Source organism: Rhinolophus sinicus, linkage group LG10, assembly GCF_036562045.2.
Source record: "Rhinolophus sinicus isolate RSC01 linkage group LG10, ASM3656204v1, whole genome shotgun sequence".
Classification (NCBI taxonomy): Eukaryota; Metazoa; Chordata; class Mammalia; order Chiroptera; family Rhinolophidae; genus Rhinolophus; species Rhinolophus sinicus.
Window position 1 is genome coordinate 47404556 of NC_133759.1, and position 24536 is coordinate 47429091.

Here is a 24536-nt window from a genome sequence, read left to right on the forward strand (position 1 = left end):
ACCCACCCCCAGGTGTCTTTGTCTCGATGGCTTTGAGGGTGATGGCTTCTCCTGCACACCCAGCAACCCCTGCTCCCATCCAGACCGTGGTGGCTGCTCAGAGAATGTCAGTCTCATTGTCCCTTCTCTGTAATCCTGACCCAGGGGTGGGAGATGGGACTCCCTTGTCCTCTGCACTCTGCCCACTACCCTACAGCCCTGAATCATTTATCTATGGCTCTCACAGGCTGAATGTGTCCCTGGGGCCCTGGGCACCCACCACTGCACATGCCACAAAGGCTGGAGCGGGGATGGCCGCATCTGCGTAGCCATCGATGAGTGTGAGCTGGACGTGCGAGGTGGCTGCCATGCTGACGCCCTCTGCAGCTATGTGGGCCCTGGGCAGGTGAGGTGCAGCAGACCTGGACACAGCAGAGTGGGGGGGTCTCTGTTCTGGGGGACTCTCACTGTATCCCATCTGACTCCAGGGACGTCCACTCCAAAAAGTCAAGCTCAGGGTCTCAAACCTGACACAAATGAGAATCCTATTCTGAAATGTTGAGTTGTACATTCTGGAAGCAGCAGATATGTGCTGGAAGCTACGTGAAGGCCCCGAGAGTTTTAATGGAAAGTGCATTCCAGGGCGAATCTAAGGCAGCATTTTTTCCAAATCAGAAGGCTGTGACTCCTGTCTCTCAGGGATGAGGGCTCTTGGAACCAAATCAATGAGTTCTCTGCTCTAACTGGCTACTGGGGCCATTGTCTTCTGACAATTGGTTCATTCACTCACTCATTGGTTTTCCACCTGTTATCAGGCACCTGTTCCATGCTAGTTCCTGTCCTAGACTTAGGAATTTGATGCCAAGCAAAGCAGGAAGAGATCCCTGCCCAAGGGGCATGACATCCCAAAATCTTTAGACTCATGGACTCCAGCTCTGGAACTTTGCGATCTCAGACTAGTCACAGGATCTCAGAGCCTGGCGCCATCATCTGTGAAGCACTTCAGGCCTGGGAAACCTGAGGACTGACTGGCATTTGAAAATATCTAATACACCAATTGGGAAGCAAGGCCTGGCATGGCCCAGGCCTATGCAGGGACCAATGGGACTCCCTGTCCTCTCACTCCATGATGGCCTGGGCCACCAGCCCATGGGACCTTACCAGTGAGAGCTCAGGCGGGCAGGAGAGCTGGAGCTCCAAACTCCACCAGGAGATTTAAAGTTCAGAACTGAGAACTGGAATAGCAGGTTGAGATGCCCCTCAATTTGCAAACAAGGGCAACTGAGATCTAGGGAGTCTCACCAGTCACTCACTTGCAGCGGGACAAGCCCAAGGACACTGTCATTTAGTGGGAAGGATCAGAGCTGCTGAGTGGTGTGGCAGGGTTGGAGGTGGGATCAGGCTGCCATCCCTGGGGCTGACCTTGGCAAACTCACCATATACCACTGACCCCAACCACCCTAGCAGGGCTGAGGCCTGAGAGCAGAGGGGCACACACTCTGCATGGATGCCTCCCTGCCAATGCCAATGCCTCCCTGCCAGTCACTCTATTGGACTCAGCCCAAGAGCCAGTCCCCTCTCAGGCCTCAGCTGCTCTCCAAGAGTGGGGCTGGGAGAAAGCGCTGGGTCTGAGCAGGCCTCTCCAGCTGTGGCGTGGAGGAGAAAGTGTTGGGTGCTCCTGGTGAGAGGAGGCCCTCTGCTCCCAACCTCTCCAGAGCCGGTGCACCTGCAAGCTGGGATTTGCTGGGGATGGCTATATGTGCAGCCCTATCGACCCTTGCAGGGCAGGCAACGGTGGCTGCCATGACCTGGTGAGTGGGCTCGGAGCCTAGGGAGGCTTTCGGGGCTGGGGGCATCGGCTGCCACTCTTGCACTCTCTCTGGGTGTCCCTGTCTCTGTTCAGGACTGGAATCTTTCTAAGCCCCAATCCAAGCCCTCTCACCCCCTTTCCCACACGATAGAGCTTTCACTCCTTATTAAGGACGCCTCACTTCACCCTGGCCCCGCCGCCCCCATTCCACGCTCCTTCGCAAGGCCTCTCTGAGCTCCTTGCTGTCCTCTGGCCTCACTCTGCTCTAATGCCACCACACCTCTGCCGTGTATTCTGGAAGCCTTCCCCCGTGCCACACCTTTGGCCTGGCTAGCTTCTCCCCCTCCCAGCTTAGGCCTCTTCTGAGGGTCCAGGGCCTCCTGAGTGTTCCCACAGAGCTTCCATGACCCATCTGTCGTGATGGGGTAGGTAACTCATGTCCAATACTCAGTGATCCTGGAGAGCAGGGCTGGGCACCCAAAGAAGCAACATGAATGCAGATGGATGGATAGAGAGAAAGACAGATGGTGGGGATGGGTGGTCCGGCGTACAGTAAGGTGATGGGTGACAAGGATGAACAGAGACATGGAGGTAGGTGCTGTCCAGCTCGCCATATGGGTGCCAAATGGAGGGCCATGTCTCTCTGTCCCACGCCTTGCCCCAGGCCAGCTGCCAGGCAGTGGGTGGAGGTCAGCGGGTCTGCAGATGCCCCCCTGGTTATGGGGGTGATGGCTTCAGCTGCTATGGAGACATCTTCCGGGTGAGTGGTTGCCTGTGCTTGGGGAGGGGTTCTCCCATGCACCTCAGTGGGGAAGGGGCAGTGCCCAGGGCCCTGGAGGGAGGAGGCCTCCAGTTTGTCCCTAGGCCCATGACCTGAGCTCTTTCCCTTCCATTAGGAGCTGGAGGCCAATGCCCACTTCTCCGTCTTCTACCAGTGGATCAAGGTAGCACAGGGCAGAATGCTGGGCTGGGCTCCCATCCAGGAGGTCTCCCTGGATACAGGGGTGCCCTGTAACATCTCTATGAGTGGAGGTGGGGGCAGGCCTGGGGGCTGGGAGCAGGTGCTCTCAAGATGGTGGCTGCTCTCATCTTCCTCCTGTCCCTCTGCACACTGCATGAACAGACGGCGGGCGTCACTCTTCCTGCTGACAAGCAGGTCACAGCCCTGGTGCCCTCTGAGTCTGCCATCCGGAGGCTGAGCCCCGAGGACCAGGCCTTCTGGGTGCAGCCAAGGATGCTGCCACTACTGGTCAGGTGAGCGGCCAGGCCCAGGCCCAGTGAGGGGCTTCTTGTGAGACCCAGGCCCTCCCCAGCGGTTCTCAGCCTGGCGTGTGTCCACCCCCAAGGGGGGAGCCCAGTCTGAGAGGTCTCTCTGTAGGTTACACTAACCTGGTTCTATGATCCCCCCAACTATGCCCCCTCAGGGCCCATTTTCTCCAGGGTGCCTTCTCTGAGGAGGAGCTGGCCCGAATGGGTGGGCAGGCTATGGCCACCCTGAGCCCCACCACACGCTGGGAGATTCGCAACACCAGTGGGGTACGTGGTGAACTCTGGGCAGAAGAGTGGCATGCAGGGCATGGGAGGGAACTTGAGTGGCTACAGGCTTCCTGGACCGGGGTCCCCAAGGGATGAGATTGGAGTTCCCTTGCCCTGCAGGGCTGGCCTCAGAAGGTGTACTGGTCTTCCACTTCTGCTGAAGTGCAGTATCTCTGGGCCAGAAGTGACTGCCCTGCTGGGGGCTGCCTGTCCAGCTTTGTCTGCGTGTGCACCATTCCTCTCAGGCATGGGCCTTGCTGGGGGTCTGTGTGCCCACCTGGTCGGTCCTGAGTCTGAGGGTGTCTGGGGCAGGCTGGAGGCTTCCTTGGGTGCTTGCGTGCCCAGCAGCCCCTCTGTTGGTGCTGCACCCACTCTTAAGTGTCTACCTGTTCCCACCTGTGGCTGAGCTCTCCTTGCTGCCTTCCAGAGGGTCTGGGTGCAGAATGCTAGCGTGGATGTGGCTGACCTCCTTGCCACAAACGGTGTCCTACATGTCCTTAGCCAGGTACGGCTGGAGGGGAGTGTGCACAGGGAACACCCTAGGCCAGCCAAGAGGCAGTGACATACTGACCAGCCCCCATGCTACATGCTAGGTCCTACTGCCTCCAAGAGAGGACGTGCTGGCTGGGAAGGGGTTGCTGCAGCAGCTGGACTCAGTGCCTGCCTTCCGCCTCTTCCGGGAGCTACTGCAGGTAAGGGCAAGAGGAGAGGGGGAGGGCTGGCAGGTTGCCAGGGTCAGGACTGAGGGCATTTATGCATACCCCCTGACCCCAGCCCTCTGTCCCTAGCACCACAGTCTGGTGGCCCAGATTGAGGCTGCCAGTGCCTACACCATCTTCGTGCCCACAAACCGCTCTCTGGAGGCCCAGGGCAACAGCAGCAGCCTGGTGAGGTCACTGGGCCAGGGGGAAACCGAGGGCTAAGGGTGAAGGCTTAGAGGGTGAGCCTCCCATCCCATGGCAAAGGGACACAGTGGGAGGAATGCCGCTCTCCAGGGCGCTCGGTGGAGTAGTCCTGGAGCCCCTGAGCTTCTCCTTCCCCTCAGGATGCAGACACAGTGCGACACCACGTGATCCTGGGGGAGGCACTCTCCACAGAAGCCCTGCGGAGGGGTGGACACCGCAACTCCCTCCTGGGCCCTGCCCACTGGCTTGTCTTCTACAACCATAGTGGCCAGGTTTGTGGGGCCAAGCAGACCCTACCTCAAGCACAATGCTCTTGAAGGCTCCTTCTCTTTGGAGGCCTCCTCCTGGGAGCCTCCAACCTCTGCTCCAGGGCCTGCCCAGCCTGGGAGACTCCCATCCGTGGACATAGCCCCAGCCCTGGGGGCCTCCCTATAGCCCCGACGTGAGGGTGGGGTGGGATGGGCTGGGTTCAGCCTCCTGCTTCACTCCTCAGCCTGAGGTGAACCACGTGCCGCTGGAAGGACCTGTGCTGGAGGCCCCTGGCGGCTCACTGTTTGGCATTTCGGGGGTCCTGGCGGTGGGCTCAAGCCGCTGCCTACATAGCCACGCTGAGTCCCTGCGGGTAACAGTCTGGGGCCAGAGGAGGGCAGCGGGGAGCTCAGAGCTGGGAGGTACTGGCTGGCGGGAGGAGCTCTTGGTCAGGGGGGGACAGCTGTCAGCCTGCCCTGGAGGAAGGAAGGTGGGTTTGGGGCCCCCTCCCCAAGACCACCTGACTCTCTGCCCTCCTTCCCCCCAGGAGAAATGTATAAACTGTACCAGGAAATTCCGCTGTACTCAGGGCTTCCAGCTGGAGGTGAGGCTGGGCATAGCACGATTCCATCCCTGCTTCGCCTGCTCTCCCTGCCACCAAGGTGTCCAAACCCCGGGTCCAGCTGTGCTTGCCCAGGCGTGGGGGACTGGAATGGTGTGGGCCGCTCGACTTCCCTGGTAGAGGCCAGGAGGTTTGGGCCCAGGTCTGCCCAGAGCAGGCCTCACTCCGACTTGTACCCTATGGCCCTGTGGCTCAGGCCTGGAGCCTGCCTTTTCTGTCCCCATCGGGTCTACCTATCTCAGTCCCTCTCTGCCACTTCTGCTGTCCTGTTCATCTGTCTCACCCACTGACACCTGTAGTCTGTCTGTCTGTCTCCCTGTTCACTGCCCTGACCCGATCCAAGCCACTGGCTGAGACCTCCTTCCTGTCTCCATTTCCAGAACACCCCCAAGAAGAGCTGCGTTTATCGATCTGGCTATTCCTTCTCCCGGGGCTGTTCTTACACATGTGCCAAGAGGATCCAGGTTTGCCCTGAACCAACCCCCTCCCCAAATCTTTGACCAGGGAGAAGGAGATGGGAGTGGGGGTCTAGGAGGAGCCTAGATTAGATTTCAAAGGCAGAGGCAGGGCTCGGAGTAGGATGAGGCCACTGAAACAAAATCCCGGAAAAAGAGCAAGGGAGAAGGGTCTGAGGTCAGAGGGGCCAGTGTTTGTCCCTGTGGCCATGCCCCCAGGGAGCAGGGATGAGGCCCAGAAGGAGAAAGGGCCCAGAGCTGACACCATCAACTAAGTCCCAAGGGTAACAACTGGGCCCTGCTCTGTCCCTCACTGTGGGATCTGGCATAGTCCTTTGCTGCTTGAATCTCACCCCTGCCATGGGGGAGGGTTGTGGAAAGCAGTCTCCATTTCCCAGGGTCCAACTCACTTTGTTCTATGGCTCTGTGGCCTCAGGATGCCCTCCCCTCTCCTGAGGTTTGCTTCCCCTTGATACCTGTCCTGGCCTGTGCTCGACCTATTCTTGCACCCCCTCCCTGCAGGTGCCTGACTGCTGCCCCGGGTTCTTTGGCACACTGTGCGAGCCGTGCCCAGGGGGTCTGGGTGGGGTGTGCTCAGGCCATGGACAGTGCCAGGACAGGCTCCTGGGCAGCGGGGAGTGCCACTGCCACGAGGGCTTCCATGGAACGGCCTGTGAGATGTGTGAGCTGGGCCGCTACGGGCCCAACTGCACTGGAGGTGAGGACTGGGGAGGGAGCAGGGATGGTGGGCATCCTGGCAGAGGATAGCGGTCGGTCATGGAGACACCCTAGCAGGGGCAGGACAGAGGCAATGGGTAACTCTGGTCCTCTTTCGTCTACTTCCAGTGTGTCACTGTGTCCATGGGCTGTGCCAGGAGGGGCTGCGAGGGGATGGCAGCTGTGTCTGTAATGTGGGCTGGCAGGGCCTCCGCTGTGACCAGAGTAAGTGGCTCCAAAGGGGAGGCAGGTGACTCCCAGGGAGGTGGTTCCTGGGTCTGAATGACCAGAACCAACCCATCCTCCTACCCCTCAGAAATCAGTGGCCCTCTCTGCACAAAGAAGTGTGACCCCAATGCCAAGTGAGTGAGCTCAGCCTGGAGCAGGTGGGAAAGTGGGTGGGGGAGCTAGGGTCAGGGCAGGGTCTGGGCGGGTACAGGCTGACCCTTGCCATCCCTCCCAGCTGTGTACAGGACTTGGCAGCAGTCCCCGCCTGCATCTGTGCCGCAGGGTACTCGGGCAACGGCACCTACTGCTCAGGTCAAGCCACACTAATGCCCTGGGCTCCCCCTGAAATTTGGGGGTAGCTTTCCCTGCCAAGCCCTCTCCATTCCCTCTAGGTCCATTCTGTCTCCCTAACCCATTTCTGGTCTCAGCCCTCCCTCTGACCTTTTCCTTTCTCCCACGCCCGTCTCCCCTGTCCCCTCTCCGTCCCCTTGCCTGCTCCTCACAATTCTCTGGGATCATCTGCTCCCAGAGGTGGACCCCTGTGCCCATGACCATGGGGGCTGCTCCCCCCATGCCAACTGCACGAAGGTGGCACCAGGGCAGCGGACGTGCACCTGCCAGGACGGCTACACAGGCGATGGGGAGCTGTGCCAGGGTGAGGCTGGGATCCCCAACCTGGGTGTCTGTGGGGCTAAGGGTTTGGCTTCGGTGATCTGAGTTAGAGTAGGAAGGGTGGAGGGGCACCCCTGAGGTGCTAAGAGTAGGGGATGAGCCCCTGAACGGACAGATGAATGCAGGGGCCACCTCGGGACTCCTCACCCCAGCATCTCTTCCCCCAGAAGCTAACAGCTGTCTCATCCGCCATGGGGGTTGCCACGTGCACGCCGAATGTATCCCCACAGGTCCTGAGCAGGTCAGTACAATAGGGCTGGACACTGGGGCTGTGCCATTTCCCCATAGGGAGGCGCCCCTCCCCCACCAAGGCTATGCCTGGGAGCGTTGCTCCTTCTGTCCAGGGCACTGGCCTGCTCCTGGGTCTCAGCTGCCCCACTCATCAGGATTTGGGACAGGTCTCCTGCAGCTGCCGCGAGGGTTACAGTGGAGACGGCATCCGGACCTGCGAGCTCCTGGACCCCTGCTCCCAGGTAAGGCCCACAGCCCCACCCCATTTCACAGGGGGAGGGCACTGAGGCTGGAAGCAGCCCTCCTTGCCCCCAGCAGGGTAAGCTGCCCTCCCCACGAGCTCAAGTCTGACTGATCAGTAGGAAACAGGGCTTTGGCGGTTGGACAGGGACCTTCATGGCCCCTTCCTCAGGGCTAGTTGGGGCAGAGGGACCCTGGGAGCCACTGATGCCTCTCTCTCCTGTCCCTGCCTCAGAATAACGGAGGCTGCAGCCCCTATGCCGTGTGCAAAAGCTCAGGGGATGGCCAGAGGACATGCACCTGTGATACAGCCCACACCGTGGGTGACGGTTTCATCTGCCGTGCCCGAGTCAGCCTGGTAATGATGCCCAAGTGGGATCCCTCACCCAAGGCATCCCTTAGGCCTGATATTAATTAAGATTCCAGATTTGATCCTGATTCTGGCCCTGAGCCTGAACCATGACTCCACCTGGGCCTGACCCAGCTTTGATCCATGAAACTAGGGTTTCCAGGTGGGAATTCCTGCCTATTCTCAGGAATTTTTTTCGCTTTCCCATTCCCGAATCCCAAGATATAAACTATTTTCTGTTCTCCACGATGAATCGTTTCCACAAAGTGACAGCGGATACTGCCAACCACCTGGGTTCAAGGAGCTGAGTTTCCCGATTTCCTGACCAACTTTCCTTGGGATTTGGGAACGGAAAAGTGAAAAAATTTCCCGAGAACAGGCGGGAATTTCCGCCTGGAAACCCTACATGAAACTAATCCTGATCCCAGCTCAGACGCCCCTGGCTTTCCTTTCCTCATCTCTGCCTGGGTCAGGCCTTGGGCTGCAGGTGCTGGGATAGGGACCAGGCCCTGAGTGGGGGCCACCCAAAATCTGAGCTGATCCTCGCCCCCCCAGGAGCTCCTTCGGGACAAGCATGCCTCATTCTTCAGCCTCCACCTCCTGGTGAGTGACCAACCGGCCTTCACTTCCTTAGTCCAGCCTGGGCCTCTCTGCCCTGCTCGTCCCACCTGCCTCTGGGCCTTGATATTCTCATTTGGTCAGGGGGTTGGCTAGCCTGGTCTCTCAGGGTCCAAGTCTTCCCCTGAAAGATCCGTGGAAGACCACAGTTGGTCCCAGATTGCCCCTCTTCCACTCAAGCGGTCCCCTTCCTCCTCCAGAAATACAATGAGCTCAAGGGCAACGGGCCTTTCACAATTTTTGTGCCGCACGCAGATCTGATGACCAACCTGTCGCAGGTAACACAGCCCGCAGGAGAAAGGCTGGGGAGGGACGAGCACTCCAGGGTTGGGGGTTGGGCAGAGAAAGCAGTCAGGGCCACCCTCTACCCTCACGATTTCCACTCCAGGACGAGCTGGCCCGGATTGGAGCCCATCGCGAGCTGGTGTTCCGCTACCACGTGGTTGGGTGCCGGCAGCTGCGGAGCCAGGATCTGCTAGAGGAGGGCTACGTAACCACGCTCTCAGGGCACCCACTGCGCTTTAGCGAGAGGGAGGTGAGCCCGGGCCCCACTCCCGACATCGGCGGTCCACAGACCCAAGACTCGGCGGTTGTCAATCCCCAGCTCCTGTGCCCTACGCTCTGTCCCCACGAGTTTAAGACCCTCTCATTTCCCCTGGACCAGGGAGGGCTTCAGGGAAACAGAGTTGATTCCTGCCCTGACCCCGCCCACTACCACGAGCCTGTTCCCGGGCTCAGGACTTCTGAGCCTGGCCCTTTACGGGTGTCCTGCTTCCCACTCCCACCTGGGCCCGCTGCTGTTTCCATGGGAGGGAGGGAGGATTCGCTGTCTTGACCCCGCCTACCTTCTGCCGAAGACTTGCTCAACCCAGCCTCATTCAGTCCTGGCTCAACCCCTGTGCCCATGCCCCGCCCCCTGTGCCCATGCCCCGCCCCCAGGGCAGCATCTATCTCAATGACTTCGCACGAGTGGTGAGCAGTGACCACCAGGCAGTGAACGGCATCCTGCATTTCATCGACCGTGTCCTGCTGCCGCCGGAGGCACTCCACTGGGAGCCCGACGCTGCCCCGATCCCGCGGGTATGCCCTGGGCATGAGCCTGGGAGCTGGGAGGCAGGTGGCTGGGGCTTGGGACCCTCCCTGCCCACCTGACCTCCCGTCTCACCAGTGCCTTTCCCTAGAGAAATGTCACCGCTGCAGCGGATAGCTTCGGTTACAAGATTTTCAGCAGCCTTGTGAAGGTATTGCTCCTGTGTGTGGGCCTGTCAGTGTGTGACCACGTATGTGTGTTTATGGGTGACCGTCAGTGTGTGTGTAGCTGTGTGTGCTCACCTGTCTGTGCACACCCACCTGCGTGCAGACCTGTCCTTCGTGTGAGTGTGCACATCTGTGTGTGTGCATGAGCTTCCCAGTGTGAGAACAAGGGCGTGCTATGTATGCCTACGTACTTAACAACAGTCAAGGGGTGTGCAGGTTTATCCCTGCATGTCCACACATATATCCACCTGCAATGGCTACACTGGAGTGTGGCTGGTGGGAAGGCTGCCTGGGTGCCTGTAGCCCCTTGCTGGGCTCTGCGGTCCAGCCGCCTATCTCTGTCCACTAGTCTCTCAGTTGGCTGTGACTGCCGCCCCTCTCTTCCTCCCCCCCACCCACAGGTGGCTGGTCTGCTGCCCCTGTTTCGAGATGTGTCCCATAGGCCCTTCACAATGCTGTGGCCAACAGACTCTGCCCTGCAAGCCCTGCCACCCGATCGCCAGGCCTGGCTGTACCATGAGGACCACCGTGACAAGCTGGCAGCCATTCTGCGGGGCCACGTGATCCGCAACATCGAGGTGGGTACACCCCAGACCTTGGGCCCCGCTGCCTGCCACCCAGCCTTCCTGCCTAGCTCCAACCGTGGCTCCATCTGCTCAGGCCTTGGCATCTGACCTGCCCAACCTGGGCCCACTCCGCACCATGCATGGAACCCCTATCTCCTTTTCCTGCAGCCGTGCCCGGCCGGTGAGTCTGGGGAGAAGGCTTGAATAAGGGAAAGAGGAAGGGGCTTGGCTGCAGTACAACTGTGACCCCCCATGTACCCCATATCCTCCCCACCTGCAGGGTGAGCTCATGGTGGGTGAAGATGACGCCCGCATTGTGCAGCGGCACCTGCCCTTTGAGGGTGGCCTGGCCTACGGCATCGACCAGCTTCTGGAACCACCTGGCCTTGGTGCCCGCTGTGACCGCTTTGAGACTCGGCCACTGTGGCTGGTGAGGGAGGCCTGAGGTAGACCGGTAGGGGCCCAAGCGCACCTGTACTGTCCATCCACCTGATCTTTCTGTGTTGGCTTCCATCCCTTCCAGAAGATTTGCAGCATCTGTGGGCGGGAACCGCCCTGTCCTGAGGGCTCACGGGAGCAGGTAAGGGGCTGGGAGCTGGGTGCGGGTTTGGGCAGGGCCTAGGCACCACCAAGCTCAGGCTGTTTGCAGCCTGACTCTTCTTGGCCCAGGGCAGCCCCCAGGCCTGCTGGCGCTACTACTCAAAGTTCTGGACGTCGCCTCCACTGCGCTCCTTGGCACTGCGCAGCATTTGGGGCCAGCCTCAAGGTCTGGGCAGGGGCTGCCACCGCAACTGTGTCACCACCACCTGGAAGCCCAGCTGCTGCCCTGGTCACTACGGCAGTGAGTGCCGAGGTGGGTGTCCTGAGGTTGCAGATGCTGCTGACTGACTCCTCTGGCCTCTGGGATAACCAAGGGCACCGCTCTGGCTATTGTTTGAGGGGTGTTGGGGTGGTCAGGGGCTGGGAGAGTGGATTTTACTAGGAGAGAATGCTCTAAGGCAGGGTGGTGTCTAGATGGTGCAGGTCCTGGTGGCGTGTGCTGGGGGAGGGAGCGGTCTGGGTGTTCTCCAGAGCGTAAGGGCCTGGAGGGTTCTCAGCAATGTGACGACTTGGGGTGCTTGCTGCTTTTGGAAGAGCCTGGGCAGACGGTGGGTGAAGGATGGACAGTGAGGCTGGGCTGGGGGTACCTGTGGGCGGGGTTCTAATGAGAGCCCCTGGCTCCCCCTCACTTCTCCCACCCCATCCTCTAGCTTGCCCTGGGGGTGCCAGCCACCCTTGTAGTGACCACGGTGTGTGCATGGACGGCATGAGCGGCAGCGGGCAGTGTAGGTGTCTTTCGGGGTTTGCTGGAACAGCATGTGAACTCTGTGCCCCGGGGGCCTTTGGGCCTCATTGCCAAGGTAGGCTGTCCTGTCCTGCACTGCCCTGACCAGATGCCCTCGGCCCCTGTGCCACTCCATCCTCCTGCCTGTCCCTTTCCCCAGCCTGCCGCTGTACCTCTCATGGCCACTGTGATGAGGGCCTTGGGGGCTCCGGCTCCTGCTTCTGTGATGAGGGCTGGACCGGGCCGCGCTGTGAGGTGCAGCTGGGTGAGTGGTCCTCGTGCACACCTTGCACTCACTAGTGCATTCTCCAACTGCACACTCAGGAGGAGGCACTGAGATGGGGGGCCTGGGGACATCCAGGAGAGCAGCTACTAACCTGGATGTGTGGGGTGGGCCCTGGGGGACAGAGCTGCAGTCTGCGTGTGCCCCACCCTGTGCACCCCAGGCAGTGTGCCGCACGGGCAACAGCTGTGAGTGCAGCCTGGGCTATGAAGGGGACGGCCGCACATGCACAGGTGAGCAGGTGGCTGGGGACTTGAGGAGGGTGGCCACGCTCCCCTCCTGCCACCTGGTCCACCCACTCTCTCCCTGTCCCCAGTGGCCAACCTGTGCAAGGATGGGCGTGGTGGTTGTAGTGAGCATGCCAACTGCAGCCAGGTAGGCACAGCGGTCAACTGCACCTGCCTGCCAGACTACGAGGGTGATGGCTGGAGCTGCCGGGCCCACAACCCCTGCGAAGACGGCCACCGTGGCGGCTGCAGCGAGCACGCTGACTGCCTGAGCACTGGCCCGGTGAGCAGGAGGGGTGGCAAGCAGCAGGGTGGAGAGACCGCACAGAGTGGATCCCCCAGTTCCTGAAGGGCCGCCACCTGATCCCCCACCCTAGAACATGAGACGCTGTGTGTGCCATGCTGGCTATGTGGGTGACGGAGTGCAATGTCTGGAGGAGCCCGAGCCACCTGTAGACCGCTGCCTGGGCCAGCCCCCGCCCTGTCACGTGGATGCTGTGTGCACTGACCTGCACTTCCAAGGTGCGCTTCCCTTTCTGCTCCTAGTGCCCTGACCTTACCTCCGTGTCTCTGGCTGACCACACATCCCTCCCTTCTGCAGAGAAACGCGCGGGTGTCTTCCACCTTCAGGCCCCCAGTGGCCCTTATAGTCTGAACTTCTCAGAGGCTGAGGTGGCATGTGGGGCCCAAGGAGCTGTCCTTGCTTCTCTCCCTCAGCTCTCAGCTGCCCAGCAGGTATGTGGGGCCCAGGAGCATGGAGCCCAGCCTGTGGGGGCCACGGGAGTTGGGCCTGGGGTCTCAGCATCCTCTCCTGCCCCTATAGCTGGGCTTCCACCTGTGCCTTGTGGGCTGGCTGGCCAACGGCTCGGCTGCCCACCCCGTCGTCTTCCCTTCGGCGGACTGTGGTGACGGTCAGGTGGGCGTAGTCAGCCTGGGCACCCGGGAGAACCTGTCGGAGCGCTGGGATGCCTACTGCTACCGTGTGCAAGGTGCAGCCACCCCCACCATGCTTCTCTCCAGCTCTGCCCCACCCCACCCATCCCCCAACCTACTGAAATCCCCTTCCCACAGACGTGGCCTGCCGATGCCGCGAAGGCTTTGTGGGCGATGGGACCAGCACGTGCAACGGGAAGCTGCTTGATGTACTGGCCGCCACTGCCAACTTCTCTACTTTCTACGGGGTGTGTAGGGGCCCAGGGGGTGTGGGGCAGCTGGGATCCTTGGGGAGGGGTCCTGTTCACAACCCTGTCTTCCCACCCTCCCAGATGCTGCTGGGCTATGCCAATGCCACTCCTCGAGGTCTTGACTTCCTGGATTTCCTGGACAATGAGCTCACCTACAAGACACTCTTTGTCCCTGTCAACGAAGGCTTTGTGGATAACATGGTAAGTAGCAGGGGGTCTGGGCAGAGCAGGGCCGGACCCTGCTCCCTCTGGCTGGCCCAGGGCAACAGGCTGAATGGCCTTCACTTTGCCGACAGACGCTGAGTGGTCCAGACCTGGAGCTACATGCCTCCAACACCACCCTCCTGAGCACCAACATCAGCAAGGGCACCTTGCTCCCCTCCCACTCGGGCCTCAGCCTGGTCATTAGTGATGTGGGCCCTGGTAACAGTTCCTGGGCCCCTGGGGTAAGTCTAGCCACTTCCCCTCCCCTGCTGGCCCTGGCCCTCATTCACCCACTGGGCCTGACTCTGCTCTCCCCACAGGCCCCAGGAGCGGTTGTGGTTAGTCATGTCATCGTGTGGGACATCATGGCATTCAATGGCATCATCCATGCTCTGGCCAGCCCCCTCCTGGCACCCCCACAGCCTGTGAGTTGGTGGAGTTGGGGGAGCAGTTAGAGCTGCAAGGGAAGAGGGGACAGCTCTGGCCAGGTTCCTGATATTCTCCTGTTTGCAGCGGGCAGTGGTGGCACCTGAAGTCCCACCCATGGCAGCAGGTGTGGGGGCTGTGGTAGCCGCTGCAGCATTGCTGGGCCTGGTGGCCGGAGCCATCTACCTCCGTGCTCGAGGCAAGGCCACAGGCTTTGGCTTCTCTGCCTTCCAGGTAGGGTTGGGTTAAGGGTAGGTGGGGGTTCGGGGTCCACTGATCTTGCTGAAGGCCCCTCACCACTCACCTCTCTTCTCAGGCAGAAGATGACGCTGATGATGACTTTTCCCCGTGGCAGGAAGGGACCAGCCCAACCCTGGTCTCCATCCCCAACCCCGTCTTTGGCAGCCATGATGCCTTTTGTGAGCCCTTTGACGTGAGTGGGGCAGGGGAATGTGGAAGTGCGCCCAGGGTCCGGTTCTCGGCCCAGCTACACACGTCCTCCCCGCAGGACTCGCTCCTGGAGGAGGACTTTCCCGACACCCAGAGGATCCTCGCGGTCAAGTGACGCGGCTGGGGCTGAAGCAGACGCACGAGCAGGAAGGCAACTTTATTGCCTGTGTGGACGAGGCCCAGCATGGGCGGGGCAGGAGGGGCTGGGACCTGCTCCGGACAATAAAGTTGCCCTCAGCGGATGTGGGCCATGTCGCTGAGGAAGGGTGTCTTCATGCAGCCGGTGCAGAGCTGGTCCATCCACAGCGGGGCCTCATGCTGCAGGGGCGTGCGGCGCGGGTAGAAGGTGAAGTCCACGCGGTAGTTGAGCAGGCAGCTGAGGGAGGCCATATAGAGGTCGGAGAAGCGCACGAGGCGCCGAGAGAAGTAGGTGGGGTTGTGGAAGGTGCGGAAGATGCTCCCAAACTGAGCGTTGAACAGGGCCTTGGTAATGCACCTGGGAGGGAGACACGGGGCACTGGAAGGGCTGCACAGGAGAGGCCGGCCGGGCCTCCCGCCCCAGGCCCGCTGCTCACCTCAGTTCCTGCCGCTCCTTCATCCAGGCAGCCAGCACCTGCCGGGACTCCGCATCCTGGTAAGTCTGGGCGAGACAAGGTGTGTGCTGGGTGTGTGCCCCAGTGGCAGCCCAGGCCCTCTCCCGGGACGCCCTCACATACACACACACACACACCTGCATACGCTCCAGCAGCCCCGTGAGCGCCTGTTGCCACGTCAGCGAGTGCATGTACTGCTCTGTGTTGATGATGCGGATTTCGCGCTCCAGCTCGGGGATGATGGCACCTGTGCGCCAGCCGTGCCGCAGCATGAGGTCCTGGGGGCAGTGAGGACAGGGCTCAGCACCCACTTTAGGGCTCCCTCCCTTCCCTCCCCTCCCCGTGACCCTGTCTCGTCCCCTTACCGCCAGGTCACTGTACAGGTGGTCTCCAAAGTAGAGCACACGGGGGCCACGCCATTCTGTCAGACGCAGGAAGTCAAACAGGTTTCCCTGGGGAAGGTAGGGGACACCGCTGAGCCCAGTGTGCTGAAGGGGCTCCCATGGGGCTGCCAGAAACACGCCTGGCTCTCTACCCGTCCTCCCAAATCCCCGAAGGTAGTGAGGCCCCTCCAGCCGGATGCTGGGCTGCCCTTTCCCATGGCCCTGTGTCCCTCTGGGCTCTGGCTCTCGCCAGCTCCCCCTCACACTCAGAAAGGGGGTCTGCCAGCTGCAGGGCGGTCTCCTGGAGGCCTGGCACAGTGCCCCGTGCCTCTAGGGTCTCCCCACCCTGTGGCCTCACACTCACCCCAGGGTAGGGACTGAGTCGATTTTTTGTGGGAAACAAACTGCAGCAGTGACCCCGTGGCCCTGGTGTCCTCCTGGGCTCCCCGGCCTGAGCCCAGAGGGACCCAGCAGACCAATGGCAGACCTGACTGTGAGGCCATCCTGTTCCAAAGCCAGAGAAAAGAGGAAAACACTCAGCCAGGCTCTAACAACAGAGGAACTCACAGGGGAGCAGAAATGGTGGTGGGGGGTGCAGAGCAGGAAGTACAGTGGCCGTGGGGCCGGAGCCCACAACCCAGGTGAGAAGTCTGACACCCAGCAAAAAGCAGTTACTAGAGCAGTCTGTGCATGCGAGAGGCCCAGGGGGGTACCGGGGGCTGTGAAAGACATCATTTTTGAAATAATCTCAAAAATGAGGAGCAGGGGATCTCGCTGAAGAGGAAGGTATGATGGGAGGAGTGGATGTGCCCTGAGGGAACCAACAGAAAAAATCTGACGGCACAACAGGAGACAGAGAGAGGGAGGAAGGGAGAGGTGGAGAGAGCAAAGAAAGATGAGAAACAAGTAGGATCACACACTTCCCTCCCTCCCTCCGTCCCGCCCTCTTTCTTTCTCTCAGAACATCAGGCATAAGGAAAAATCTAAAAACTGCCAAAGAAAAAGTCACATGTTCCCTACAAAGGTGCGTGACCCTCCTCAGGCTCAGACAAAATGCCAAGACAAAGATCAGCACCCTCACAGCTGAGGGGAAGAGCCGGTGCGGCGAGGGCCATGGAGAGCTGGGGAACAGCAGGGCGGGAGGAGAGCATGCAGGCCAGGCCTCTGCACTGGGTACCTCGAGGCTGCTCTCTGTGGATGTGCCCCTGGCCCAACTGCTGGCTTCCTCCCTCCTGCAGCTTCTGGATCCCCTGCCTCCAAGAAGCCCAGCTCACCAACTCAGCTAGGATTTCCACATTCCATCCAGGGCCAAACGCCTTAATCACCTCCTGCTCAGAGCCAACCCCCGCCCCAAACCGCATCAGGCCTCTTCTCATCTTCCTAGCCAATCAGGAAAGGGGTTCTCCCTAGAGGCCTCCCCACCGGCCCAGCTCAGGGGCCTCCACCAGGCTTGTCAGGCTGCAGCAGTGCTCAGTCCCCAAGTAATAACAGTGTCATTTACTGGGCACTTAGTGAATGCCCAGCCAGTCTTAGGCCTTGACACCACAATTCGAATTGAGTATTACACCTCTTTTATAGATGGGGAAACTAAGGCACAGAGAGACCAAGTAATTCGGCCAGATTCCCTCGGCCATTGATGGCCATCGAGGAGTGTAGTTAGAATTCAAATGCAGGCAACCTGACCCAGAGGCCAAGCCCTTGACACTGCCCAGGCCTGTCCCCTGAAAGTCATGCCCTGGTGCCCCTGACACAGGCCCACAGCGCGAGGGGACAGACCCACAGTAGATGTGTGGTGGCTGGTCAGGACCCAGGAGGCCGTGCCCCTGCCCCCTCCACCTGAGGCTCTGCCGAGCCCTGTCGCCCCCGCCAGGTGCTACTCCCTCCTAGACGGCCTCACCTGCCGATAGATCTTGCCCTTTTCCAGGCGGGTGATCCGGTCCCACTGGAGTGAGCCCTTCTCATCCAGTTTTCTGAAAGGCCTAGGGTGGGTGGGTGGGGGCAGGTACAAGGCTTGATTTCCAGTCTGTGTAGGACCACGAGCCAGGCACTGTCCCACTCTGCAAAGGCCCACCTGCTCATATGGGCCACACGTCAGCACAGGGATGTCCCTACCCCAACCATACAGGGTGGTGAGCCAAGGCCAGTCCCCACTCCCTGGCCCCACTGCCCCTGCCAAGCCCATACTTGCGCGGGTCGGTGAAGAAGCTGGGCTTGTCCGCCTGGACGATGACCACATCGAAGAGTTGGCGCCAGTCGGGACCCACCATGTGGCGCATTCCCTTGTCCCTGGGCACAGGTAGCACAGGTGGCATGTGGTCTAAGGGAGGCTTGAGCCTGCCTGCTCCCACCCAGCCCCCACCTTGCTCCCTCCTCCCACCACAGAGTGGGGCGGGGCTCACACAAAACTGAAAGGACTGTTGGTGATGAGGAACAGCTGCTTCCCATGGTCCACCAGGCGACTCAGGACGGCGAACGTCTCATCCCCTCTCAGGATGTACTTCTCTAAGAGGGAGATGGGAGGTGAGGGCCAGTGCAGCCCCTGCCCAGGCACGCTGCAGCAGCTACTGTCCACGCTTACCCATGTCCCGCTCGATCCACTGGTACATGAGGCCCTTCACGTGCACGTCTCGAATGGCATCCTGGGGGTAGTGGAGGCACAGTGAAGGTGCAGTGGGGACCAGGGGGGCCTGCTCTGCTGTGGCTGGACTTCCCCTTCCCAACCACCCTGAGCAGGCCCAGTATTCTCACCGTCACGTCCTTGTAGAGGTGCTCTTGGTCAAACTCCAGGCCATGGCCCAAGAAGTGATCCACCACACAGGAGAGCAGTGCCATCTCCGGCAGCGAGAAGATGTCCATGAACTGCTTGATGGAGGGACCCTGGGGAGGGGGCCGCTGCCTTAGCAACCCCTCCAGCCCCACAACCCCCAGCTCTGGACACCAAGGCCTCCGAATCTGCCTTGGGACACTGGTGGAGGGGTACAGCCTGTGGGTCAGGGCTGGCCCCCCACAGTGTGGGCACGGCCTCCCAGGGAGCCAGCGCCCACAGTGAGAGCACTGAGTGGGCTGCCCTGGGCAGCAGCAGACGAGCAAGTACCTTGCCATAGAAGCCACTCATCTGGTACAGTGGGATGTGCTGGGTGCCCCCGTACAGGTCGATCACCTCCTCATCTGGCACAGGCTGCAGGCCCCTGGGGTGGGCACACAGGCATCATCAGAACCAAGTGGTCCTGAGCCCAGGCTGAAGCAGAGGGTGGGGGACAGTGGGGTGGGGCAGGAGTGTGGATCGGGAGCAGTGGGCTGCGTGGGGTCAGGGCAGTCAGCACTGACCTGTAGGCCGTCCCCAGCTGCACGTAATGGAAGGCATCAATCTTCATCAGAAGGCTCTGGGGCACCAGGGGAGAGGGATGGGTGGCGAGGAAGGAGTTCCCCATTGGCCATGAGCCAACTTCTTTGAGCTCCCATGAGGAAGGCCCAGTTGGATGGTATCAAGGGGATCACGCACATGCCAAGAGGAAGCTACAGCTTTGAGGCCCAGGGGGAAGACAGGCGAGACACCCCCACAGGGGACTGGGAGGGGGCTAAGGAAGTGGCCTCGATACACATCTAGTCAGGAGGGGCCAGGGAGTCAGTGGGCTATGACTCACCTTCTGAATGTCGTAGTGGAGGCCACGGATGGCAAAGCTGGGGTTGTAGTCGTACTTCCGAATACCCTCTGGGTACTGTCAGGGGAAAGCAGGCCCGGCCTGAGCCAGTAGCACTGCCAGACCTGCCGGCTGGGCAGTCGCCTCGGGAGATCGGTTCAGCCACCTGCCCGGCCAGCCTCCGGGGCCTGAGACTGAGGGCCTGGCCAGACTCACCTTGTAGTGCTCAATCAGGATGTCACGGGCAGCAGTGAAGATCTCTGGATGCAATGAGTCTGCGTACTGGGCCAGCGTGTAGTCGTAGTCGAAGCCATAGACCTCAACGTCATGCAGGCTGATCTCGTTGTTGGCATAGATGGCTGCTGGGTTCAGGAGACTGCAGACCTCGGGGGGCAGGAGGTCTAGAGGAAGGAGACGCAAGTATGAGGAAGATGATCCCAGCAGCTGCAAACGGTTACCAAGCACTTTGCAGGCGCCCAGCCCTGGGAGGCTCAAACACCCCAGGACGGGCACTCTTAGCCCATTGCTGCAGGTGGTCAAACTCAGAGGCTCAGAGAGAGGTCACCTGCCCAGGATCACATGGGTGGGGCAAGGCAGAGCTGGCAATGGACCGAGCTCAGGCTGCAGCTCCTACCTGTGGGTCCTGGGTTACACTAGCACCTGCAGCCCACCAGCTGCACCAAGCCGGAGCCTCCTCCAGGCCCTTGTAAGCCCCACTGCCCACACGGCTGCTTGCCGATGCCTTCCACCTGCCTGAAGCTGGGGTTGGGACTTAGGAACACTATTGGGTGGCCCCTCTGCTGCTCAGGCTCCCAGCTCCGAGCACCTGCCACAGCCTTTGGAGCAAGGCCTCTCTAATCGGATTTCAGCTGCCTGCCAGCCCACGTAATGACATTTGCTGCCTCTAGCCAGGGAACATTGCTAATTACAACAGGCGAGACGTGTGATGTCGGGTTCTGGGCCATTAACCAGGCTGCTCCCCTCTGAGAATGTGGTCATAGCCACCCCAAACCCCTGGTTGCTCCAGAGGGGCTGAGTGGGACACTGTGTACAGTGGGCTCTGGGGTCCCAGGCTCATCTGCCTTGGTTTCCCCATCTGTACAGTTGGGGAGATGGACGGGGAAAGGGCATGGGCTTTGGAGTCAGAGACCAGACCAAGCCCTCCTTCTCATGGCCAGAACCTCAAGAAAATCACATCACTATTGGGCCTCAGCTTCCTTGTCTGTAACGGGGGAATAAAAATTGTACTTATAGAATTACTAAGAGGGTCATATGGACTGTGCTCTGTGCAGCATTCCCACTGTGGCAAATGTAGGATTAAAAGAGTGATGTGCCTCTGGGCTCCTTTTCTGAGACCTCTAGCCTGTGGCTGAAGCCCAAGCCTCTAAGGAATTCCTGTCTCAGCCATAATAGTCATGATCTTTAAGCAGAAGCCCTTGCCCATGAAGCATGCCTGGCAGTTGCCTGTGTTCAGAGGCAGACACTCCCTGATGAGCTCCCAGGCTGCAAGCATTGGCCTTGGAGGCCCCTTTGGAACACAGGCTCCGCCCGTACCCTTTCCTTTGGAGCCAAGTGCAGGGTGTGGGTGGGGGAACAGGTGTGGCTGGTTCCTCTGGCAGCCCCAGGCCAACCTAGGCCTGGCACAGAGCAGCCTCTTCCAAGATGACTCGTGGGTGCAGACAAAACTCTCCTCACTTGAACACATATAATAATCAGCTGATTTCAGCCTTCTAGACAGCTGCTTCTGAGAGGCCCCTCACCTGGTGTCAGTAGGACCCTGGGCCTTCCCTTGCCCATGATCCTGATTTCCTGGGTACCAACTGTGACTCTGGGTACAATGTCCAGCAGCCCCCAGGAGGGGAGGGGTCTGCTTGGTGGTGCAGCCCGTTGGCATAGAGCTCTGGCTTTCGCCTCTGCCCTTGAGGATGTTCCTAGGGATGGACAATCCTCCCGGAACAAAGCAGGATGGGGAAGCAGCCCACAGGGCCTGGCCTCCTGACTCAACTTCTGGACTGAAAAAAACAATAGCTCTGGGGCACAAGGTCCCACTGTCTTCCACAGGGTTGTTGTGGTGCCCAGGGCCAGGTGAGGAGGATATGCCCTTGCCTCCGAAGTTCACTGGTCCCACTGCCCAGCCCTCCATCCTCCATTTTCCTCAGCCCTCAGCCCCCAGGTTCCAAGGCCAACCCCTCCCCACAGCAGTCAAGAGACTGATTTGTGAATGGCACCATGCCAGCTGCTGATGGGTGCATTTGCTAGGTGCCTTAGAGGCTCATCTTGTTCAATCTTCACTCCAGTCTTGGAAATGATGGCATCTTGCCCCTTTCACATCAAGAGAAGCTTGGGGGTCTCTGAAGATTTGAAGATCCCTGTGGGCCCTGAGAGACAAAGCTCATTAGACCTATGTCCCTCCCCCGACAACTATGAGGTAGGCTTCTCAAGCTGCTCTACAGAGGGTCTTCCCCAGGTCTAGAGCAAAGACATCTTCTTAAACAGCATCGCAGACCTGTCCCCTCTACTGAGGGTGGGGGACGGCATCCTAATAGAGGCCCATGGGCTTCAAAACCATCATTCCCAGGGGTCTTAACCATTCTGCCTTTAGCTTCTCAAGAGGTGAGTCCAGTTCACCCACCACTTCCAGGCCTCCACATAACTGGAGTGGCAGCCCCTGTTCAGTCAGCTGTTCTTCTAGACAGGGCCACTTTGTCTTATCAGACAATGAGAGCCCTGTCACCCCTAGGGGCTCTTCCGGCAGCTCCCTTGCCCCTTCTTGGCCTGGTTCTTTTCAAGTCATCACAATCCTATGACAGAGACTCCAGGATTGTTTTACACCCTAAGACACAAGGGGTCTGAGAGAGTGAGGCTTCCTGGGCACCACCCAGCTGGTCAGTGATAGGGCTACATCTGGCTGCTGCAGAAGCAGGGCCCCAGGGGACCCCTGAACAAGTATCCGTGCTCTCAGGTCTCTGGCCTCACCAGGGAGTCCTCACCAGCCTTATCCCTCTGAGAGAAGGCTTCAGGCTTCCTCAGCCCATTTTGCAGAGGGAGGAAAGAGGCCACCGGAGGTTCAGTGCCCTGGCCAAGGATGCAGCAACCCTTCTGGATTCCAAGGGACTGGGGCTACTTGGTCTCGTTTCTCCAACCAACGCTGAGAGCTCCGGGCCTCCAGGCCGTAATCTAGAGGTGTCTGAAAGTGTCTAGTCGGCGTCCGCTGAGGTCGGCCAGTCCCTAGGAGTCCGTTCCGGCCAGCACCGCCGGCTGGCTTTGTCCCTGGTAATCCTACCCTAACTAAGGGCCCCTAAGGGAACAAGGGGTTGGGGGCGTTTCAGCCGCGGCCGCCCGGAGGGTGGATCCCGAGTAAAGACCGCCGGGGCCCTGAATTCCGGCGGTGGCTTCAGGAACCCCGAGCTCCTGCAAATTGAGCCAGGGAACAAACCGCCTACTCGCCCGCCTCCGGGCGTCGGGGCGTCCCTAGAGGCTCTCTGGACTACCCGCTGGAGCCTCTTCCGAAGAGCAGCCCGGCCTTCCGAGCTCCGGCGAGCCTCACAGGGGCGCTTCCCTTGAAGAGCGGCGCCCGGACGGCACGGGGGCGGTGCCCTGGTGCTCGGTCCGTCCGTCCGCCGCCCGGGCGCGCGTCTACAGCCCCCTCCACTGGCGCCCGTCCCACTCGGGCTCACCCACCGTGCACCAGTCTCCGCATATCCTGGTAACGAGCCCACAGGTGCGCGCTGAGCTCCGCGCCGCCGGCGGGCAACGGGGCGGGCGCAGAGCGCGGAGCGCCCGGGCAGTGGGCGCCGGGACCCGGGGGGCCGCAGCCAGGGCAGGAGGGCGAGGACGAGGCGGCTCGCGGCCCGCCGTGGCCTCGGCACGGCAGCCAGAGCCGAGCGGCCGCCCGCAGCCCCGCACCCACCATGCCCGCTGCTCGCCGCCCGTGCAGCCCTCGGCCAGTCCGCCGCCCTCCGACTGCGCGCCCGCCACCGTGGCCGCGTGCTCCTCAGTGCGGCCGGCCAATGGGCGCGGCGCGGGGAGCCCCGCCAGCCAATGGGCTCACCTCTCGGCCCGGGGGGCGGGAGGTCCCGGGACGAGGAGGGGCGGGGCGGGTTCCCTCGCCCCCTCCCCCGAGTTTCGGGTGTAGCGGAGGAGGACTCTGCACCCCCTTCGGTCGTCACGGCGCAGATGATGGCTCCTTCTAGCCCCCTCCTGAGAGGTCGGAGGGCCTAAGAACGGCCGTCCCTGCGAGGCTCGGAAGGCCGGGGCGCGGAGAGGAGAGGGCCGAAGCGCGGAGGGTCTACCCCGGCTCGCTGTCCTCCCGCGCCTTCCTTCACCCCTTGTCCTCCAGACCTCAGCTCTAACATCCCTTCCCCCAGTCCCGCGGCGGGGGTCCTATTCTCCGCCTCCTGCCCGAGACTGGCTCTGCCCGCAGACCAGAGGCTGGGCCGTTTCACTCCTTTAGTGAATAAAGAGCCCTTATCTTGTGCTCCTGGGTGCTAGCCCCACGCTAGGTGAGACCGCAGCGCAAACTGATGACCGCTGAAGCAGCCCCTTCTCTCTCCCGTCCTGTACCTCACCCAGGTGACCCTTTTTTTTAACTCAGAGCAGGACGACTGGGCCTTGGATTCTAGGGCGGTGGGCCAGAGGTCACTGCACCTGCCTGGTTCTGACTTCAACAAATGGCTGCACCGACCTGCCCAGCTCCTGGCTTCCCCGCACAGGCTCTCTTGAGATGCCTTGGTTTCTTCTAGCAACGTCGCTAGACTTTACGACGAAATTCCTTTTCCCTTGCTTGGAACCACTTCCCACCCTCTCTTCTTCTACTCAGATTCGTTTTCTGAGACTGCATGTGTACCAGTTGGTGCACTGGACCCAGAGATGGCTGACCAAGCCGGGGTGGGGCCTGCTGGTGGGGAGCTGGCCATCTGGACACTTTGTTTTCTAAGGGTGTGTGTATATTCGAATTCCCACTGTACCTTGGCTTAAGAGCTATAGTGTGCCAGACCCTGGGTCAGGTGCTGGTTCAGGATGGAGACCCAAGTGTGGGACCATGGGTGAGTGGCCGTGCCCTCCCAAGGACCCCGATGAGCTACCATGTTTCCCTGAAAATAAGACCGGTCTTATACTAATTTTTGCTCTAAAAGATGCATTAAGGCTTATGTTCAGGGGATGTCATCCTGAAAAGTCATGCTAGGGCTTGTTTTCCTGTTAGGTCTCATTTTCAGGGAAACGGGTAGGTGGTTGCTGGGGAACTGGCCACACAGAAGCCTTGTCTGGGAGTTGGTGGGAAATGGGTGCTCTGTGGTTCATACTCCCCCCCCCCCCAAGAGAAATAGCAGTGCGAGTTAGCTAAGTGGGTGTGTGTACGTGGTTGGGTGGGGTTGGCCCCAGAAGGC

At 60.5% G+C, this 24536-nt stretch overlaps 2 protein-coding genes across 7 annotated transcripts in view; one reads left to right on the forward strand and one right to left on the reverse strand.

Annotated features, from left to right (window-relative positions):
- STAB1 (stabilin 1) overlaps window positions 1-14792 on the forward strand; it is a 27232-nt gene extending 12440 nt beyond the window's left edge. The window contains exons 24-69 of one of the 5 annotated variants that reach the window (XM_074313069.1): window positions 13-106; window positions 227-385; window positions 1695-1790; window positions 2454-2549; window positions 2686-2733; window positions 2913-3043; window positions 3214-3325; window positions 3753-3830; window positions 3919-4017; window positions 4114-4212; window positions 4371-4502; window positions 4724-4852; window positions 5027-5083; window positions 5482-5565; window positions 6079-6274; window positions 6403-6498; window positions 6590-6635; window positions 6737-6813; window positions 7031-7156; window positions 7341-7414; window positions 7560-7646; window positions 7880-8002; window positions 8549-8596; window positions 8812-8889; window positions 9000-9146; window positions 9551-9691; window positions 9793-9852; window positions 10270-10446; window positions 10529-10615; window positions 10715-10864; window positions 10958-11014; window positions 11104-11287; window positions 11685-11834; window positions 11919-12023; window positions 12167-12274; window positions 12358-12551; window positions 12646-12790; window positions 12870-13003; window positions 13092-13257; window positions 13340-13449; window positions 13534-13653; window positions 13749-13898; window positions 13977-14081; window positions 14170-14316; window positions 14399-14515; window positions 14591-14792. In XM_074313069.1, the coding sequence (XP_074169170.1) occupies window positions 13-106; window positions 227-385; window positions 1695-1790; window positions 2454-2549; window positions 2686-2733; window positions 2913-3043; window positions 3214-3325; window positions 3753-3830; window positions 3919-4017; window positions 4114-4212; window positions 4371-4502; window positions 4724-4852; window positions 5027-5083; window positions 5482-5565; window positions 6079-6274; window positions 6403-6498; window positions 6590-6635; window positions 6737-6813; window positions 7031-7156; window positions 7341-7414; window positions 7560-7646; window positions 7880-8002; window positions 8549-8596; window positions 8812-8889; window positions 9000-9146; window positions 9551-9691; window positions 9793-9852; window positions 10270-10446; window positions 10529-10615; window positions 10715-10864; window positions 10958-11014; window positions 11104-11287; window positions 11685-11834; window positions 11919-12023; window positions 12167-12274; window positions 12358-12551; window positions 12646-12790; window positions 12870-13003; window positions 13092-13257; window positions 13340-13449; window positions 13534-13653; window positions 13749-13898; window positions 13977-14081; window positions 14170-14316; window positions 14399-14515; window positions 14591-14647 (5176 nt within the window). In that variant the 3' untranslated portion in view covers window positions 14648-14792. Of the gene's footprint in view, window positions 1-12; window positions 107-226; window positions 386-1694; window positions 1791-2453; window positions 2550-2685; window positions 2734-2912; window positions 3044-3213; window positions 3326-3752; window positions 3831-3918; window positions 4018-4113; window positions 4213-4370; window positions 4503-4723; window positions 4853-5026; window positions 5084-5481; window positions 5566-6078; window positions 6275-6402; window positions 6499-6589; window positions 6636-6736; window positions 6814-7030; window positions 7157-7340; window positions 7415-7559; window positions 7647-7879; window positions 8003-8548; window positions 8597-8811; window positions 8890-8999; window positions 9147-9550; window positions 9692-9792; window positions 9853-10269; window positions 10447-10528; window positions 10616-10714; window positions 10865-10957; window positions 11015-11103; window positions 11288-11684; window positions 11835-11918; window positions 12024-12166; window positions 12275-12357; window positions 12552-12645; window positions 12791-12869; window positions 13004-13091; window positions 13258-13339; window positions 13450-13533; window positions 13654-13748; window positions 13899-13976; window positions 14082-14169; window positions 14317-14398 lie in introns of all 5 variants that reach the window. The other 4 variants (XM_019724317.2, XM_074313066.1, XM_074313067.1 and 1 more) reach the window with 4 other exon arrangements.
- Window positions 14671-23134, reverse strand: NT5DC2 (5'-nucleotidase domain containing 2). 2 transcript variants are annotated; one of them, XM_074313070.1, is made up of 14 exons: window positions 22831-23134; window positions 19366-19550; window positions 19153-19227; window positions 18836-18852; window positions 18603-18696; window positions 18257-18385; window positions 18087-18147; window positions 17908-18010; window positions 17693-17794; window positions 17406-17487; window positions 15491-15577; window positions 15263-15403; window positions 15108-15172; window positions 14671-15028 (listed from the first exon to the last, which is right to left on the reverse strand). In XM_074313070.1, exons 1-14 carry the CDS (start codon window positions 23060-23062, stop codon window positions 14767-14769), a joined length of 1635 nt encoding a protein of 544 aa, XP_074169171.1. In that variant the 5' UTR covers window positions 23063-23134; the 3' UTR covers window positions 14671-14766. The 2 variants fall into 2 exon arrangements, with proteins under 2 accessions (XP_074169171.1, XP_019579878.2); XM_019724319.2 differs by having other exon boundaries at window positions 18836-18891.
- Window positions 23135-24536: the final 1402 nt, after the last annotated feature.

What these genes read in the sequence shown, in the direction of transcription:
- NT5DC2 (XM_019724319.2), bottom strand. Translation starts at nt 23,062, where the DNA reads ATGGTGGGTGCGGGGCTGCGGGCGGCCGCTCGGCTCTGGCTGCCGTGC. An exon ending in ACCTGTACAGTGACCTGGCG is followed by an intron (nt 15,404 to 15,490) that starts GTAAGGGGACGA and finishes CACTGCCCCCAG; the next exon opens with GACCTCATGCTGCGGCACGG. An exon ending in GGCTGCTGGAGCGTATGCAG is followed by an intron (nt 15,173 to 15,262) that starts GTGTGTGTGTGT and finishes TGTCTCGCCCAG; the next exon opens with ACTTACCAGGATGCGGAGTC.